The sequence below is a fragment of the Epargyreus clarus genome, unplaced genomic scaffold, assembly GCF_041222505.1.
Source record: "Epargyreus clarus isolate Ecla_fem2 unplaced genomic scaffold, WU_Ecla_fem_2.2 ptg000014l, whole genome shotgun sequence".
NCBI lineage: Eukaryota > Metazoa > Arthropoda > Insecta > Lepidoptera > Hesperiidae > Epargyreus > Epargyreus clarus.
In genome coordinates, this window is record NW_027332222.1 from 2,453,997 (window position 1) to 2,472,637 (window position 18,641).

The following is an 18,641-nucleotide window of genomic DNA, read 5'->3' on the forward strand; positions in this document are numbered from 1 at the left end:
TTTATATATACTCTGTCTATTTTTTCGGGTCGAAACTCGAAAAGTAAATGTCAAATGTCAAGTCATTAGTCAATAAAGAAATAACGTGTTTTAGGTTATGTTATTCTGGCAATTACAATTATTAAAATAAATAAGATGTTCTTTAAGTGACTTGTTATTCGGGTGGGATACATTAAAAATGTTGTACGACGATTTCAAGCCCATCGTAGATTTGGTGCTGAACAACTGGACTGCCCTGCAGCTGGCTGTGGAACATGGAATGGGGGCTCCGGGTGGCGAAAAGGTAGACAAATTATAGACCCTAATAATTAAATCATCAATTTTATGAAATATCGTGATGCTTTCTTATTAATTCGCACATTCACTAAAATGGATAGGTGATATCAAAATTGTATATTTATGTACTCGTATATAATATCGTATATAATTGTATATACTCGTTTTCATATTGTTGAAGGATTCAATGTGGTTGAACCCTATTTGGTTTGACTGCATAGGCACCACTGCCTCGCCTATTTCTCCATAATAATGGTAGTTTTAAAACAAAAGACCAGTAAACAGAATACTTGAATTAGAACGTGGCATCCTTGCTTTCTTAAAAAAAAATTTTGATTGATTATTAGTAACTGCTGGATTAAAGTATTGCATATTAATATTCTTTTTACCCTTTGTTTTAGACAGCACAACTGATGTCCGTATATGTAGCAAGATACTGTGTTGAAAATATTATAGATGTGGAGGATCTCACTGAACTACTTGAAGATCTCATGGATGAGGAGTTTGAGACAGTATGCCATGACAATTCCCCAAAAGGTGATAACATGTACACTTATAAATTTGTAATGGTTACTCACCATTTTGTTCATCATTGATAAACAATGAAGAACTTTTTCTATAATATAATATCTATGTACCAGATAAAAATTAATTGTATGCAAAGATTAAAAGTCTTTTTCGTTTAAATTTTATTAATATTTATAATTTAATTTTGTATTCATTTACAAATTCAGCTAATAATAAGTAGGATGAGGTAACATAATAGTAAATAATTTAGTACTGTTCTGATTTGCAGAAGTAGCATCTCTACTAGTCCTCTATCTTGGTCTTCTGAAAGACGGACACCATGATGAATTACGTGCGCGAATAGAAGCGATGCCCAAATGTCAGAAGTGGCTCAGTGAACCCATACATGATTCTGTGCCACCACAGGTGAGTGTAGTAAGTAAATCATCCTTTAGTTTTCTTTTTTTTTTTAATATCATTTATTAAAAAATAATTGTTAATCTACCACTACATTACATTGTAACTTCATATATCAATCCATATTGCACACGGGTCTGAAGTAAAATTTTAATTTTACTACTCAGTTTTGCAACTGTCACTTTTGAAGAACTTTTCTTTATTATTTTTTTTACACTTTTATTTGGATTCATGGTTTATGCACCATGTTACTATACAAGTATGCAAAATAAACATCGGTAAACTTCTACAAGTCTACAAAAAACAAATACATGACTGAACAAATTTGTATGTGTATTACAGTGTCATGGCAACCCTGATGATGACACCACAAGCAGCAGTGGTGACGAAGACGAGCCTCAGAATGAATTCATGAATGGTGCAGGTGCATCGTCATCAAACCAAAACCCTGAACCTATGGATGAGGATTCCGACCCTGGATGGACTGTAGTACGAACACGCAGGAGGAAATAGATGAATTTAAGAAACTTTGCACTAAGTAGTACACTTTGTAGAGCAGGCAAGAAGAACTAACAAAATCTTTGTTTCAAATTATGTATTGAAATTGTAAATTGGATTGTGCATGTCATAGGTATCTTTCGTTCAGATCTGTTTGAGATATAATTTCAAATTATGTTTTTACGTACTATTAAAACAACCTACGATAAATGAACTGTATAGCCTCATAATAAAGGTTGATTTTTAATGTGAAATAGTTGTGAACTCAGCGTACTATAATCGTAAAAAGGACACCATTTTATTAACACTTTTAGGCATGACTTTCCATTGTATCTATTTGACGGATCAGATACTGAAAAGTATTGTGTTAATAGGCTATTTCATTTCTATGTCTATCTTTGACCTGGACCAATCAATTTATTATGTTGGTATTTTACCATAAAGAATTAATGACATATATCCGAGTTACATATCGATTTAGGATGGTTTTGGGGATATTTATGGTACAAACACATTGTTGACTATTAATTAGACATACAATTCCCTTCTTTTTTCATGGTATTCGATACAATGTACCTAATATTCAAGTTACTATACTTAATAACATTTTGTGTGGCTAACTCATTCTTGAAAATTATGTACCTACTTATGTCAATGTATAAAGATTTAAACATTATCAAATTTTCTTGTAGTCAGCTACTTTTTTGCATTTATAGAAAGAAAATAATAGGTATTACTAGTGAGAGCATTTATTGTAGATTTAAGTGCTCATAATAATATCTCACCTAGAATGTGATCGTTATGTAGTCACAGAGGTAATAGAAAATAGGTATAAATATTGTAGATAAATTAAATAGTTCATTAAATTCTGTTCATCTTTTTCGAAATACTTTTTAATGTTAAAAAATAGATCTATATTGTGTGTGCATAAATAATAAATAAACGTAGTCACTTGACACATTGAAATTAAACAATTAGATATTAGGCTATGTTATGCAATTGATAGTTATTCTTGCTTGCAAAGCAGTTTTCTATGTCATTAATGTTAGCTAAGTGACATTCCCACTGAAGTTATGTTTTGTAGAAGTTTATCATGTCATGTACACAATACGTGTAAAGTCCTACTCGTCTTGTAGGCAATTATTTTTGTTGGGCTATGGACAAATTTCGTGGTAATTTCCTGCCAATTATTTAGATTTTTGGCAATTTAATTACATGGATCATATTTCAACCATATTATTGTATCTTAACGAAGTTTACGCTAACTGGGTTTGTATGTATTAAAAATTGTATTGTTGGCAATATTGTGGTCGCGAAAGGTTTTCACGTGAATATTATGATATGACAATTTTGCAATTGCAAAACCGTTTATTAATGCATTTCAGAGCTGTCATTGTACCGGACACGCAGAAGATTTTGTATCCGATCTCCGCCGTGATACATACTTAAATGATGAATTTTGAATTCTATGTCCGGGTGCTTGTGTGATTATATTGTTATAATATAATATGTGTAAAACCACACCACAATTTATTTCTAACAATGACGATGATGTAAAATCTGTAACGAAATTACCGCTAAATTTGTCACAAGAATCTAAGCCTTAAAGGGAATTTCAGTAAGATTAAAGTAATTGTGAAGTGATATTCTATTTTTATTTATTTATAATAAATGTGCAGTATGTTATTGTATTGTTTTATTTTTAAAGTCTTGATCCGATTGGGAGTTGAATGGATGAGATCGGTATTGATTAAATTTTACACGCGTTTCCGTGCTTTGGAAGACAAATTAAGCTTCTTGAACCTTATAGCCAGTTTACAAAATATCCCCCCAATGTCCCCCATTACCACTATCCCACGCCTTAATATCGAAATTCTGTTTTGCACGTAAATATTTACGGTGTCAGTTATTAGCCCAATCAATTATTATTAGTAAGTTATACTTTTGCTTTTGTTTGTTCTATTCCAAGATACTAGTAACCTGTACATGTACTACTTTACTTGCTGTTTAAAACAATTTTATAAACTCCAATTAAGTTATATAGGCTGTCTATGTAGAATCTTTTGCAATTTGCAATACCGTAGCTGTCAGCGCAGTGTTGCCAGATGCACTGCAACTACAGTGGATTTACTGTAACTTTACTTTATTTTACTGCATTTACTGTATAATGTATTAAAATTGTATAGTGTATTTGACTAAAACCACTGTATTTGACTTTATGATTCGCTATATTTTCTTGCCGATCTACTGTAATATTTTCATCAGTGCACTGTAATATTACAAATCTGACCTGACAACACTGTCAGCGTGTCAATACTGTCAGCAGTGTCAGCCACTGGGTAGCTAAAATGTCATAGCGGTATTTACATGAAGGGGTTTAATTTAAAAAATAATTAAAATAATATAAGACATCACCAGGTCATTATAGGAATTGAATATAATCCACAGAAAAATGCCGCTAACAGTACGGCAAAGGACTATGCAAGGTAAAAGGGCTGTAAACAAACGGAAAACCAGCAAAGGGTACGTACAGCTTGGTTTGATTTTAGTAATTATGTTATTTAGAGAACTTTAGTTCATGTTGTTTTATCATTTCTATTTCTTAGGGCTTATTTTACTAAATTTGCATCTTCTGATCTTTACTGAACATGAATTGTCTAGGTCTTGATAACAAATAAAATGCATTTAAATAGATAAAAAGCGTGTAAAAGTACTGTTATAATCGGTATTATACTTATTAATATTAATGTAATATGTAAGCCCTCCCGCAATTTGTAGTGTGGAATACGCCCCACCCAGGTTAGTAATGGAGAGAGAGACTGATACTCTATAAAGGGCTTTAAAAGAGCTATATGAAACCAGTTGGAGTTTATTTATATATTGCAAATCGATAAACATTATGTTATGAGTATATTTATTTCAGAGAATATATAGTAACTAGTGCACCATCAGACCTACGCAATATATCATATCCTGGGGGTGCAGTGGCTTTGGGGCTACTTCTGTCAGCTCGTCTGCTGTCTGCTTACTGGAACCACATAGAGGACTGTGATGAAACTTATAACTATTGGGAGCCATTGCATTATTTGTGTAAGTATGGAAAGCATATTTAATTACAAAATATAACTGATATTACTTTTGAGACTGCCTACTTAATATAAAAAAAAGTATAAATGGCCCATTTCTTAATTCTGTGGTAGAAAAACCAATACTTTCTAAAACATTTTTCTACCAAAATTGTTATGTGAATTAAATTCTTAATGGCTTAAGTTTATCCGGCAAAAAGAAACAAAAATGAATTTCTAAATTAAATCCTCATTTAGACTTTCATAACTTTCATAATTACCTTGTTAAGCCAAACCTAAGTCATTCTATAATATTTCACACTAACCTGTACAATTGGGTCAAAATGAAAAATGTCAAAGCAGTAACTAATTAACAATTTTTTTATTGCAACATCTCTAAACACTAGTAACTATTCGGTTATCTCTTGGTTTGTACTACTAGGTTATTGTAGCTTGCCACTTTTTTGTCTTATTCCAGTGTACGGCAGTGGTTTCCAAACATGGGAGTACAGTCCTGTGTATGCATTGCGATCGTACGCCTCCTTATGGGTGTTTGCGATCCCAGCCAAGATTATGTCATTTGTGATGCCACCGGTGTCTGTTTTCTACACTATGCGCGCTCTGCTGGCCGTGTTGACTGCTTGTGCTGAGCTGATGTTTTATAAGTGAGTTTATTTTTAGATAACTTGAAGCATCAAATGATTTCATAGTTCACCTGATTGCTAGTGGCACATGTAGATCTGTACTTGAACTTAAATAGGATTCGGGTCATATATAAGTTTGGCTCTAGAGCAGTTTTTATTCCTGAGACCTAATTTAGAAGACATTCTGTTAATTTTTCACTTTATTACCTTCAAATCAAAACAAAGCAGTTCTTAAATTTTTTGAAACTACTGTAACAACTCTTACATAGATGTTATGGACTTATAGCTATGTTATAACCTCAGCCAATATTCTGTAGATGTACCTACTAAGTTTGCATATTCTACATTACTGTTTTTTTAAAACGTTAAATTCAACAAGGAATCACAATAATTTTTTAATGTCCAGGCTCTTTTCGCAAAATCATAGACTTATTCTGCAAATGCAGGGCTGGGCACTGTTCTGAAATTACAGACTCATATTTTATAAAATATATATACAACTAAACATAAAATATCTCTATCCCCAGAGCCGTGTGCCAAGAGTTCGGCGTGCACGTGGGTCGCGTGTGGTTGTGTTTCGCGCTCCCGGCGGCGGGCTGCTTCGCCAGTGCGTCCGCGATGCTGCCGTCGTCGTGGAGCGCTGCGTTATGCACCGCCGCTATCGCCTGCTGGTGGAAGCGCCGGTACCCGCTCGCTGTCGTGCTGATCGCTGTTAGTGCGCTGTTTAGTGAGTGTTCATGATGAAACTATCTTTTAAGTATTGATTTGTCTAAAGGTTTTAATGTTTAGTATTCGTTTAAGGTAAAAGTTATATGATACAATTTGAAAATATCTAGCTAGAGTTAGTTTGTAGGTCTATAATGTACCTATGTCATACCTTGATTGTAATGAGTCATTTTTTCAAAAGATTGACATGAAAAGTAACTTATTTAAGCATCCTATAATCTTCAAGCACCTATGTATTATATGGTTTCTATACTATGTTTTCCAATTCACTTAAGCAGATTTAGGGCTTTGTATCAGGGCAAGGCCCAAAATTCAAACCATGTAGGTACTTACAAACCATCATATTCTTGATCCTGATGATGATCATTGCAAAATAATTTTAAATTTCAACTTGACAATTACACTTATAATATAATTTTCATACAATTCAGTACTCTTTTCGTTTCCAGGTTGGCCTTTCACCGCAATGATCGGACTCCCCATAGCAATAGACATGCTCATCCTCAAGAGGGAATTTTGGGAGTTTATCAAATGGTCAGCCATCAGTCTCATTGCCATCATGCTGCCAATGGTTGCGGTGGACTCATGGCACTACGGTCGCTTGGTGATAGCGCCACTGAACATAGTCAAGTACAATGTATTTACAGAACATGGACCCAGTTTGTATGGAGTGGAACCCTGGACGTACTACTTCGTGAATTTGTTCTTAAACTTCAATATTGTTTGGGTGAGTGTGGATTTTGTTGTTCAATATTATTTTTGGTTTAAATAGTCTTAGATGGAATTAAAATTTTGGAATTACCACTGGGGCACCATTGTAATCATATTTTTCAATGCTTTCGACGTTAGTGAATGTTTTGAGGAGGCTTTTATTAAGAGGCACTTCAATTTTCTTCTCACCACATCTTGTAAAATTCTAATTGATTGATTGACTGATTACAAATTATTACTGATAATCGAGGTTACAGCCAGAACAGAATATTATTTACCTGGCAATGACAATTTATAGTCAAATAGATTGGTAGGTCATCTGTTACATTTCTCTATGTTGGTGAAGTGTAGCACATGTTTGGCCGACAGTGACTACCTACGCGTACTCGCTCTGTGTGACCGCTTACTACTAACTCAGTACAATACAAATCAGCGGTGCGGCGTCAGGATTTGCTTCTAGCGCTAACGCCCTAGCGCGGCGCAATAGAATACGTGTTCTGTGTGGCCAGGCCTTAAAGTCGGCTACAGACTCACGCGAGAAATCTTGCCGAGAAAATGCGCGAGACTCGAGAAGGCATCTACACTCACGCGACCTTCTTATTCGTATTTTCGACCGTTATTCAGAACAGTCGACAGTTTAGCGACTCTACATACAATAACATACAATGTCATGGTCGCACTGAGACCGAAGAAGAATGTAATACGTGCTCTTTTCTCGCCCGAGAAACCCTTTGAAGCGGGCAAAAAATACCGACACCGATCGGAGAACTGGCGAGCGCGAGAACGAGAAGGCAAGAAAAAAAACCGCTTTCTACACTCACAGCCCCACACTAGGATTCCCTGTGTCGTGGGTGCCATGGACACACATATAGACAAATACACAAACACCCAGACCCAGAAATCTAAATTCATCATTTAGTCGTCTGTCTGGTCGGGGATCGAACCCGGGACCCTCTGCTCGTCAGACCGGTATGGTGGTACGTGGTGGTACCGCTCCGCCACGCGGGTCGTCACATTCATGCTTTTCGGGTGTTCTCGGGCGTTCTCGTGAGTCTGTAGCCGGTGTTAAAGTGTGATACCCGCAGGTGCTAGCGGCGGTGTGCCCGGCGCTGTACGCGGCGTGCGGCGCGCTGGCCCCGCGCTCGACGGCGCGCGCGGCCTTCTGCGCGCCCGCCGCGCTCGACCTGCTGCCGCTGCCGCTGTGGCTGCTCGTGCTGCTGCTGCAGCCGCACAAGGAGGAGAGGTCAGTGCTCATAGTCCCGCCAAACTTCTAGGCCGCTCTGAAGCTGAAGCTGAAGGTGGTAGAACCCTCCGTGGTTCGACTCCAACGGCACCACCGCCACACCTACTTCTGCCTCATAACAGTAGTGTTAAGCGCTACTGTGTTCTGGTTTGAAGGGTGTGGTAAGGAAGACTTATTTTTCCCAGGTGTTCCAGCTTAGTCCTCAGGGGTAGCGGCGCGTCTGCGGCCGACCTCAGATAGGAATATCTAATCGTATCTGGGGATGATACAGATGTCCATGGGCGGCAGTAGCCACATACCATCTGCTCGTCTGCTACTCCTATATTATAAAAAAAATGACATTGTTAAAAATTTTGTCCAAAATATATTGTATAAAATAATTGACATAAATATAATTAATAATTGTAATACTAACCATAATTTTATATTTGCGGGCTTTTTAACAAAATAAGAGATCATTGTATTAATTGAACACCTATTGTATAACCTTATTTGCAAATAAAGACTGACTGGTTTGATTAGATTTGAACGTTTATCGACAGGTTCCTCTACCCAGTGTACAGTATGATCTTGGTGGCCGGCGCCATATCAGTCGACTGCGCGCTGAAGATATGGTATGCCATATTTAACGAGATGTTCAAGCTTGCGAGGGAAAAACGATACAGGCACTACCTTACACAAACGGGCGATATGTTCGTCTTCTTCGTGATTGTCGCTGGGCTTTTGAGTGAGTTGGTTCGATTTTACGACATAATTATAAATAGTCACGAAATAGCAATTTATGTGCGAATATATTGGTATACGACATAGTGTTATACAACATAGTATAAAACATATATAAAGGTGAACAACTTGAAATACAATAGGTAGTCTTATCTTTGACAGCTTAAAAATCAGTCTTAATTTAATAAATGATATACGAGTAACTCATACATATATTCAATAACTACCATTTTTAACATTCTTTCCACAAGTATCGCTGTATAAATACATATTCCAAAGTATACAGGGTGAATTTTTAAAACGGGCCTTCAGGGCCAAATCGGAAACTATAAGGATTAGCGAAAAATGCTGAAAGGAGTTACGAGGCCGATTTTGATAAAAACTAAAACTGCATCATTACTTTTTTAAAATAACTTTTTACCTAGCCGGGAATCGAACGAGTTCATTTTGAAAAAAAATGCACCCTCTATATTATTCCACTATCTGATAGTGTTGCTTATAAGGATCAAAATCTGGGAAGTAATGATAAATGACAAACTAAAAGAAAAGCCTCAATTTTAAGAAAATACATATTTTTTCATAATAATTTGGCAGTTAAGTTCCCGCCATTCATCAATTTAAACATTTCGTGTATTAACATTTTTTTTGGCTCAATGTTTCTAATCATTCGAAATGGACGTTTTGTTTTCCAATAATTTATATTTTTATGTCCGACTTAGCTAAGGTTACTTTTAGGACCATTAAAATAGATTTACTTGCTATGGGCGGAGTATCGTTTAATACAGATGTAAAGTTGACAATTAGCGAGAATTACTTTTTAGAGTCAAATCCGAGTGATTACTAAAAAAAGAGATATAGAAAATCATATTTAACGTTGAAACGAAGTTGTAATCAACAAACAATAAGAATTTACTATTTAATTAGTTATCTATTTTCATTAAAAAATCAATCCTAAAAACGGCGGTAACTTATTTGCCAAACTATTACTTTCTCATACTAAGCCGTATGTCATAGTCATTAGTCATAACATCGAATAATTAGTTGATTAACCAACAAATTCTTCAATGGTATGACTTATGTCTGTTTCTAAAGAATTATACATAAATCATTTGTTATGTATAATCCTTAAGGATTAGTATGCCAATGTATGGAAAAATACGTATTTTCTTCAAAATTTTCCTTTTCCTTTAATTTGTCACATAACATTACTTCCCAGAATTTGATCCTTATAAGCAACACTATCAGATAGTGGAATAATATAGAGGTGTCATTTTTTTTTCAAAATGAACTCGCTCGATTCCCGGCTAAGGAAAAAATATTTAAAAAAAGTAATGATGCAGTTTTAGTTTTTATCAAAATCGGCCTCGTAACTCCTTTCAGCATTTTTCGCTGATCCTTATAGTTTCGGATTTGGCCCTGAAGGCCCGTTTTAAAAATTCACCCTGTATATTAAGCACGTCGTGTGTTCCCTTAAGTCTTTAATTAATTAAAGAACCGTCATAATACAATTCAAGCATGAGATTTAAACCTTAACTTCTATTTTAACTGTCTTTTCTGTCCAACTTTTTCTAATAACGATTTTTGTTTTCCTACATACCCAAAAATGGTCCTACAAGCCGGATCCCTAACAAAACCTTTCGCCACAGGTGTGGCCCGTATAGTCCAACTGTACAACAACTACCACGGGACGATGACCATCCTTACCCACTTGCCTGAGAGGAGCGATGGTATCAGCTATGTGTGTTATGGCAAAGACTGGTACAGATCGCCGTCCAGCTTCCACGTGACCGATGCATATAGGATAAGATTTATACAGAGCGAGTTTAAAGGACAGATGCCGGCGCCGTATGATGAGGAGAATGGTAAGTTTATATTTATTACACCATACTACTGTTATAATTGATTTCATTGTCCATTTAACATTGTTTAGTGCGAGAAACCGAAGTAATTTTGTATGTACCTAAGACCTGACCTTACCATGAGATCACAACAAACTCTCTTTAAACAAGAACAATTTATTTTATACAACTTCTTTTAAATATATATCACAATTAAATTAAAAATATACTAACTACGCCAATTACATTAGAGAACTGATCTACTTTTAACGATTCCACAGATTTACAACTATAAATAGCTAAGCACCCGCCTAATTCAGCCAGTCCACAAGCATAATAAAAGTCTTTAAAAAATTATTTATCCCTTTGAGAGCTTTGGTTCCACTGTCAAAAAAACTTCCCGTTTTAGGCAAAATATAACTACGCCCTGTTTAAAAAACATAAGTGTCGAATTATCTCAATGTATTGGAAATCCGAAACTGACAGATTACAACCAGTAGTATTTTTTTTGACCTCGAAGTGTAGTATGTAACCTTGATGCTGTACTTAATATCCAACCACTAGCACACGCATAATGAAAATCTTATTAAATTGCAGATACCCGCGCCGTACACCCCTACTTCAACGGACGGAACAAAGGTGACAGCCGCACTTACCTCAAACCGTCCCAATGCCACTACCTCGTCGACTCCGACGTAGGCGAGCCCACTGACCTAGAACCACACTACCACAAGAACACTAAAAAATGGGAAACAATCGCCTCAGTACCAATACTCGACGCGAAGAAATCGGAGACGATGCTCAGAGCGTTTTATGTACCGTTCGTGTCGAAGAAACCAGTTGTGTACGCGAATTTATACCTTCTTAAGAACAAACTTTTAAATGCGTAGGTTCCACAGTGCAACGTTACATATGTATGAAGACTAAGCTAGTCGGCAACGTAGGTAAGTTAATACTTAATACACGGATTTAGTCATTTTAGTACAAGGAAAGGAAAATATATGTTAAGGATTGACGTAACAACTGCCATCAGTTCAGGGCTGTCCATACTTCAGGGCTGCACTCCAAAACGTCCAATTTGTTGCTACAAAATGGTTAGTGCTACAACGATGTACCATTTGTAATTAGTCAGAGAAATGGAGCAAATATCAATAAAGGCTCCATATAAACTTAATACTATACTATAATAATAAGTTTCAAATAAAAATGTTTTACTGGCTATGATTTTATTATGAGAAACTTTGTTACCGAATTTACTATTATTATATTATTTATGTCAAGTTTATTGAGGAACAAAGCCGTTAATACAGTTTTTTCTGTGTACAATAAATTATTATTCAAATATATATTTTTTCGACACGAATAAGGGAAAAGATAAATGGAATTTAACAAAAACGGTAAATACTTCAAGTCATCTTGATTTGGAAGTCGAGTTATACTTATCGTCAAATGTCGATCTTTGGTAGGCAAAACAATCGATAGATCGATTATTACGGACGCTACAATGGAACGTTAAAATTCCCTGTTTAATTAATTTATTATTTATTATATTTATTTTAATGATTAAATTTATACTAATATAATTATAATCAGTAATTCAACTTTGTAATTGCACCTTAAAACTGCCTTTTATGAATAGACAAATAATCACAACGCAATGGTTGTAAATAGTACTTAAATATACATACTTTATACGAATGTATAATTGTATAAATTAAGATTATACATAGCGTCACCATAGATTCGTAAGTTTGTATTTACACTCGTGTTATTCACTTTAGTGTTTTAACAAAGTACAATTATATGCAATAATAATTATAAAATAGTCTTTTTGCAACGAAAGTTTTGACGAAACTTTGTAAATGATGTACGAGTAATATAGTCATTTCCGTCTTTTTTACTTTTAATACTTTTGTATACATGCCTAAAACTGCATATTATAAAAGGTTTTTTTGATACTAATAAGAAATTTAAACTGGAAGTTTTCATAAAGTTATTACCATTACAAAGTCATTGCTGTGTTAAGACAGTAGATAGCTATTGCTGTTGAGTTGTTTCGAAAGGTTACCATATTTATCACTTGTCATTACATTAAAATGGAAGTGGCTAAAGTAAATACAACATAACACTAGTTTATTTAATAAACGTCAGGTGTCTGAATATATAAACACAAAAGATATATCGATACCTTAATTCGCAAATCAGCCAACTCCACTTTTTGTGAAAATGTTTTTTTTTTTTTTATTTTGATTTTGTTCAACGCCATTTATTATCAAAATAAATAAATAAAATATTTAGGTATCGATATCTGATATTTTATTTTGTCCGTCAATAGATGAATAATACAGACATGTGCATTTTATAAGAATCACTATTTATTTAAGTTCAATGTAAATTATAATAAAGTTAATTTTAAATATTAACGCACTCTTCATTGAATGTCACTATTTATTAGATTTGTACTGCCTAAGTATTAATGATATCAATTCACTATACGTATCAATTTTTTACATAATATGTTTGTGCGTTTATAGCAATAAATGCTTCCAATCACCAAAGAAGGAAGATGCAGTTTGCAAGCATTTTTGTATATTATTGTAACTTAGTTAAGAGTTTTAATAAATAAATTATTTGTTAAACTTGATGTTTATTTATTAATATTTCCATTATTTTCAACAGCTTTATCTTTTTATTCCTCTGTACAAGCGCGAAGAATGTGAGTTAGAAATAAAACAGTTGCCGGTCTAATATGGCATGGATGATCGACGATCATGGCCTTATGCAAGTGACCCTAGACTAGTTATTTCCGATTAATATTACACTTACCCATTTAATTTATTAATTATGTATACCTTACTATTATCTCTAAATCTAAAACTGAGAAAGAACATACGGATGATACACATACATATTGAAGGTGGTTGAATTATTTGTCAGACACCTATTTCTGTCTAATAACAGTATTAAGCGTTGCTGTATCGCTTTCAAGCGTGTGGTAGGGGATTTATCTGTTTATTGAAATCATTCCAGCTTAGTCCTCAAGGGTAGCAACGCATTTGTGCCCAAAATTCAGTAATCTAATCTCATCTCAGGTTGATTACAGATATCCATGAACTGCAGTAGACACTAACCATCACATAAACTGCATGCTCGTTTGCTACTATAATATTACTAGCTGACCCGGCAAACGTTGTGTTGCCATATAAATAAAAAAATGTTAAGGGTGAACAACCCTTATCACTTACGGGTATGAAAAATAGTAGCCGATTCTCAGTCCTACTGAATATACATATAAAATTTGGTGAAAATAAAGCCGTTTTGGAGGAGTACGGTAACTAACATTGTGACACGAGAATTTTATATATAAGATAACAAAATACGCTGACCTTTGAAATAAGAATACATAACCATCTAAAATTGCATCAAGATGGCTTCAACTATTTCGATGTTAATGTAGGATAGGTAGTTATAGCTAAATGTAATAAGATAGTCTTTTAATTGTTTTTACCTTTATTTCTTAAGATTTTTAATTATTTATTTGTATTTTGTAAATTCTCTGTCGATTTACAATGAGGGAAATAGTTCACGTTCAAGTTGGGAGGTGTGGTAATCAGATTGGGTCGAAGGTAAGTTCTATCTGTAAAGGTATGGTAAAAGTTCCTGTGGTCAGTTTTCAAGACCTATGTATAATGTGACCCTAAGCCCTTCATAAAAAGACAGATTTCTTTCCTAATAACTCAGTATGGTTTAACTTAAGGTCAAACTGATGTTCTATTTAAAGGTTAGATGTCTGTGTATTCTCTATGCATTTCTCTATCTCTCTATCAAATAAAAGAACTGTTTAATAATATATGATGGTGAAAGCTATAATTATTTAATTGGATACTATCTTGCTCTCCCAACTTGGTTGAGAGGGAGACTAGTTTTATAACTAAGGTCATCTAAGATAACTTTTTTTAATTATTATTCTATTTTCAGTTCTGGGAAGTGATATCTGATGAGCATGGCATCGACCCTCAAGGTTGTTACGTAGGAGACTCCGATCTCCAACTTGAGCGCATTAATGTTTACTACAACGAAGGCCCGGGATCAAAATTCGTTCCACGCGCTGTATTAGTTGATCTTGAACCCGGCACAATGGATTCCATACGAGCTGGTCCATTTGGCAGAATCTTTCGTCCTGACAACATCGTGTACGGAGCCACAGGTGCAGGGAACAACTGGGCTAAAGGACACTTTACAGAAGGTGCTGATCTCCTCGAATCCGTTTTGGATGTTGTCAGAAAAGAAGCTGAGGGTTGTGATTGTCTCCAAGGCTTCCAACTTGTCCATTCTACTGGAGGGGGCACAGGATCTGGACTTGGAACATTGTTGCTATCAAATCTACGCGAAGAATACCCAGATAGAATCCTTCTTACATTTTCAGTAGTGCCAAGTCCTAAAGTATCGGACACAGTCGTAGAACCTTACAATGCTACGCTGTCAGTGAACCAACTTATAGAGAACTCTGATCAATCATTCTGCATCGATAATGAGGCCTTGTACGATATATGCTTCAGAACTTTAAGGTTGGCAATGCCAACTTATGGGGATCTAAATCACTTGGTATCTGCAACGATGTCGGGAGTCACAACTTGCTTACGCTTTCCAGGGCAGTTGAATGCTGATCTTCGTAAGCTAGCGGTAAATATGGTGCCGTTCCCACGCCTCCACTTCTTCATGCCTGGTTTCGCGCCTCTGACGTCTAGAGGTTGTCAACAGTATCGAGCTTTGACAGTACCCGAGCTCACACAGCAAATGTTCGATGCGAAGAACATGATGGCAGCGTGCGATCCACGGCATGGTCGGTACTTGACGGTCGCTGCAGTATTCCGCGGGCGCATGTCGATGAAGGAAGTTGATGAGCAGATGTTCAATATTCAAACAAAGAACAAGGACTACTTTGTGGAATGGATTCCTAATAACGTCAAAACTGCTGTGTGCGACATACCGCCTCGGGGCCTCAAAATGTCCGCTACTTTCATTGGTAACTCAACAGCGATTCAAGAGTTATTTAAGAGGATTTCTGAGCAATTCGCATCTATGTTTAGAAGGAAAGCTTTCCTGCATTGGTACACTGGGGAGGGAATGGACGAAACAGACTTCACTGAAGCGGACAATAATATGCACGATTTAATATCGGAGTACCAGCAGTACCAAGATGCAACGATTGATGACCAGGAGTTTGAAGAAGAGGAGGAAGCTGCTGGAAATGATGAGAGTGATGAGTAGATTTTGTGTCTGTTTATGTTAATTATTTATTGAATAAATTATTCGTATATTATCTTTTTGAGATGTAAGTTACTACCGTATGGCGAGCGACTGAGTTTGCAGTGCAAAAGAATATGCTCATTAAATCCACAATCGTGACACGGATGCGTGGATAGCAAGCCATCTACATAATTTAGATTCTACTCGTATTTGTACATACAACATAAGGCACATACTCGTAGGCAATTTACTTTAAATCGATTATTTTAGAATTATCTAGTAATTGTACCTACACACGTTACACAGATGCAATTTTTAAGCCCGCTCCCTTCGATCACTAATAGGAACTAGTGATCGAAGCCCGCTCCACATTCTCGCGAGAACGCGAGGAAAGCACGAGAAACGAAAACGTGGATCCGATACGAACCGGGTTTTTTTCGCGTCCTCGCGAGATTCTCGCGAGAATGTGGAGTGGGCTTTGAAGTCTTATGCCAGATGGCGATTACCAAAGAGGGCGATTACGTACATCGTTTCCTATGTATAATTTACGAGAATAATAAAGTGTTTTAACTCGGGTGTACTCGTATAGTTTAGTACATATTAAAATATTTATATTATGCAATATTTCAATAAGTAACTAAAAATTAAATAAAATAATTTATTCCACCGACTGGCAAATAAAATAAAAAAGAAAACCAAGTCAAATTTGAATTATGAATGAAATTTTCTTCAGCGGGCGAAAATAGAATGTAGTGTCATTATTCTTTAGGAAAATTTCGTTGTGAACACATGTCGTAATTTTACTCGTATTTTTTTTTACAATATTTTTTATGATTATTTTATCGAAGTGAAATTCTAACTATCTATATTTTAGGCTCAAAATTATTTGTGAATAACTAAAATGAGGGAAATCGTCCATATCCAAGCCGGGCAATGTGGAAACCAGATCGGAGCGAAGGTAAAATTAGGAGTTCTTATTTCTGCAAAAGAAAAATAGTCTCCATCATCCTTTGTCGTAAAAATAGCGTTTTGTAAGAAAACAAACCCTATACACACCACTTAGATACGTACTCAGATGTTTATACTTGTTTTAGTTCTGGGAGGTGATCTCCGATGAGCACGGCATCGACCCCACGGGCGCCTACCAGGGTGATTCCGATCTACAGTTAGACCGCATCAACGTCTACTACAATGAAGCGACAGGAGGCAAGTACGTGCCTCGAGCTGTCCTCGTGGACCTGGAGCCCGGCACCATGGACTCCGTGCGGTCAGGACCATTTGGACAGATATTCCGGCCCGACAACTTTGTCTTCGGACAATCTGGCGCTGGCAACAACTGGGCAAAAGGCCATTATACGGAGGGCGCGGAACTAGTAGATTCTGTCCTAGATGTCGTGAGAAAGGAAGCGGAGGGCTGCGACTGTCTCCAGGGATTCCAGCTGACGCATTCCTTAGGCGGTGGCACTGGATCTGGTATGGGAACTCTACTGATATCTAAGATCCGAGAAGAATATCCCGATAGGATAATGAACACATTTTCAGTGGTGCCCAGTCCGAAGGTATCCGATACGGTTGTGGAGCCTTATAACGCTACGCTGTCAGTTCATCAGCTAGTAGAAAACACGGATGAAACGTATTGCATAGACAATGAGGCGTTATATGACATTTGCTTCCGTACTTTGAAATTGACAACACCGACATATGGAGATCTGAACCACTTGGTGTCTGCGACCATGTCCGGTGTCACGACATGCCTAAGATTTCCAGGGCAGTTGAATGCAGATCTACGTAAGCTAGCGGTGAATATGGTGCCCTTCCCGCGATTGCATTTCTTCATGCCTGGTTTTGCGCCCCTGACTTCTAGAGGCAGTCAACAGTACCGGGCACTCTCTGTGCCTGAACTAACCCAGCAGATGTTTGACGCGAAGAACATGATGGCAGCGTGTGATCCACGACACGGCCGCTACCTCACCGTCGCCGCAGTGTTCCGCGGCCGCATGTCCATGAAGGAAGTGGACGAGCAGATGCTAAATATTCAAAACAAAAATAGCACTTATTTCGTCGAGTGGATCCCGAATAACGTAAAAACGGCTGTGTGCGATATTCCGCCCCGTGGATTGAAGATGTCTGCTACCTTTATTGGGAACACGACGGCGATCCAGGAGTTGTTTAAACGGATATCTGAGCAGTTCACGGCTATGTTTAGGAGGAAGGCGTTCCTTCACTGGTATACTGGTGAGGGAATGGATGAGATGGAGTTTACCGAAGCCGAGAGTAATATGAACGACTTGGTGTCAGAATACCAGCAGTACCAAGACGCCACGGCTGACGACGAAGGGGAGTTTGACGAAGAAGTAGAGGAAGAGTGAGTGTATTGTCCCAGTGTTTTGTGATGTCCAATTACGTGTTTGTCATTCGTTTAGTGTTAGGCGTAACAGATTTTGATGTTATTATATTTGTTGATACCTTTTCGTCAATAAATAACAAATAGAAGTATTTTTTTCGTTTGAATGACACCGCAATAAGCCCGTGTACGCAAGTCTCCTATGTACATGCGTAGGTAGGCATGTTACTACGGTCTGTTGGTGTGGGAAGCCATACCACACATGGGAAACCGTGGGAACATTGGAAACTAGCTTATTACGTAGTCTAACGGCATACTATAGGTACTATTGAAACTGAGTACACTCCGTGTAGTAGCATGTTAAATGTAGCCGTGGCTAGTGATGCCACGCGATATGCT

The 18,641-nt window shown here is 36.6% G+C and overlaps 4 protein-coding genes across 5 annotated transcripts; all 4 read left to right on the plus strand.

Annotated features, from left to right (window-relative positions):
* Positions 1-41: 41 nt before the first annotated feature.
* On the plus strand, positions 42-3,384 carry LOC140747168 (pre-rRNA-processing protein TSR2 homolog). 2 transcript variants are annotated; one of them, XM_073079445.1, is made up of 4 exons: positions 42-283; positions 678-813; positions 1,073-1,218; positions 1,543-3,384. In XM_073079445.1, the coding sequence occupies exons 1-4, from the start codon at positions 179-181 to the stop codon at positions 1,711-1,713; spliced, it is 558 nt and encodes a 185-aa protein (XP_072935546.1). In that variant the 5' UTR covers positions 42-178; the 3' UTR covers positions 1,714-3,384. The 2 variants fall into 2 exon arrangements, with proteins under 2 accessions (XP_072935546.1, XP_072935547.1); XM_073079446.1 differs by having other exon boundaries at positions 43-283; positions 1,073-1,209.
* Positions 3,385-4,020: 636 nt separating this feature from the next.
* On the plus strand, positions 4,021-12,894 carry Alg9 (alpha-1,2-mannosyltransferase Alg9). Its single transcript, XM_073079447.1, has 9 exons — positions 4,021-4,221; positions 4,622-4,788; positions 5,242-5,428; positions 5,935-6,134; positions 6,583-6,860; positions 7,930-8,087; positions 8,630-8,814; positions 10,457-10,672; positions 11,246-12,894. Exons 1-9 carry the CDS (start codon positions 4,151-4,153, stop codon positions 11,536-11,538), a joined length of 1,755 nt encoding a protein of 584 aa, XP_072935548.1. The 5' UTR covers positions 4,021-4,150; the 3' UTR covers positions 11,539-12,894.
* Positions 12,895-14,629: 1,735 nt separating this feature from the next.
* Positions 14,630-15,975, plus strand: LOC140747172 (tubulin beta chain-like). The gene has a single exon (XM_073079449.1). It carries the CDS (start codon positions 14,786-14,788, stop codon positions 15,917-15,919), a length of 1,134 nt encoding a protein of 377 aa, XP_072935550.1. The 5' UTR covers positions 14,630-14,785; the 3' UTR covers positions 15,920-15,975.
* A 675-nt stretch (positions 15,976-16,650) lies between these two features.
* Positions 16,651-18,394, plus strand: Tub4 (beta-tubulin). Its single transcript, XM_073079448.1, has 2 exons — positions 16,651-16,856; positions 16,993-18,394. The coding sequence occupies exons 1-2, from the start codon at positions 16,800-16,802 to the stop codon at positions 18,265-18,267; spliced, it is 1,332 nt and encodes a 443-aa protein (XP_072935549.1). The 5' UTR covers positions 16,651-16,799; the 3' UTR covers positions 18,268-18,394.
* Positions 18,395-18,641: the final 247 nt, after the last annotated feature.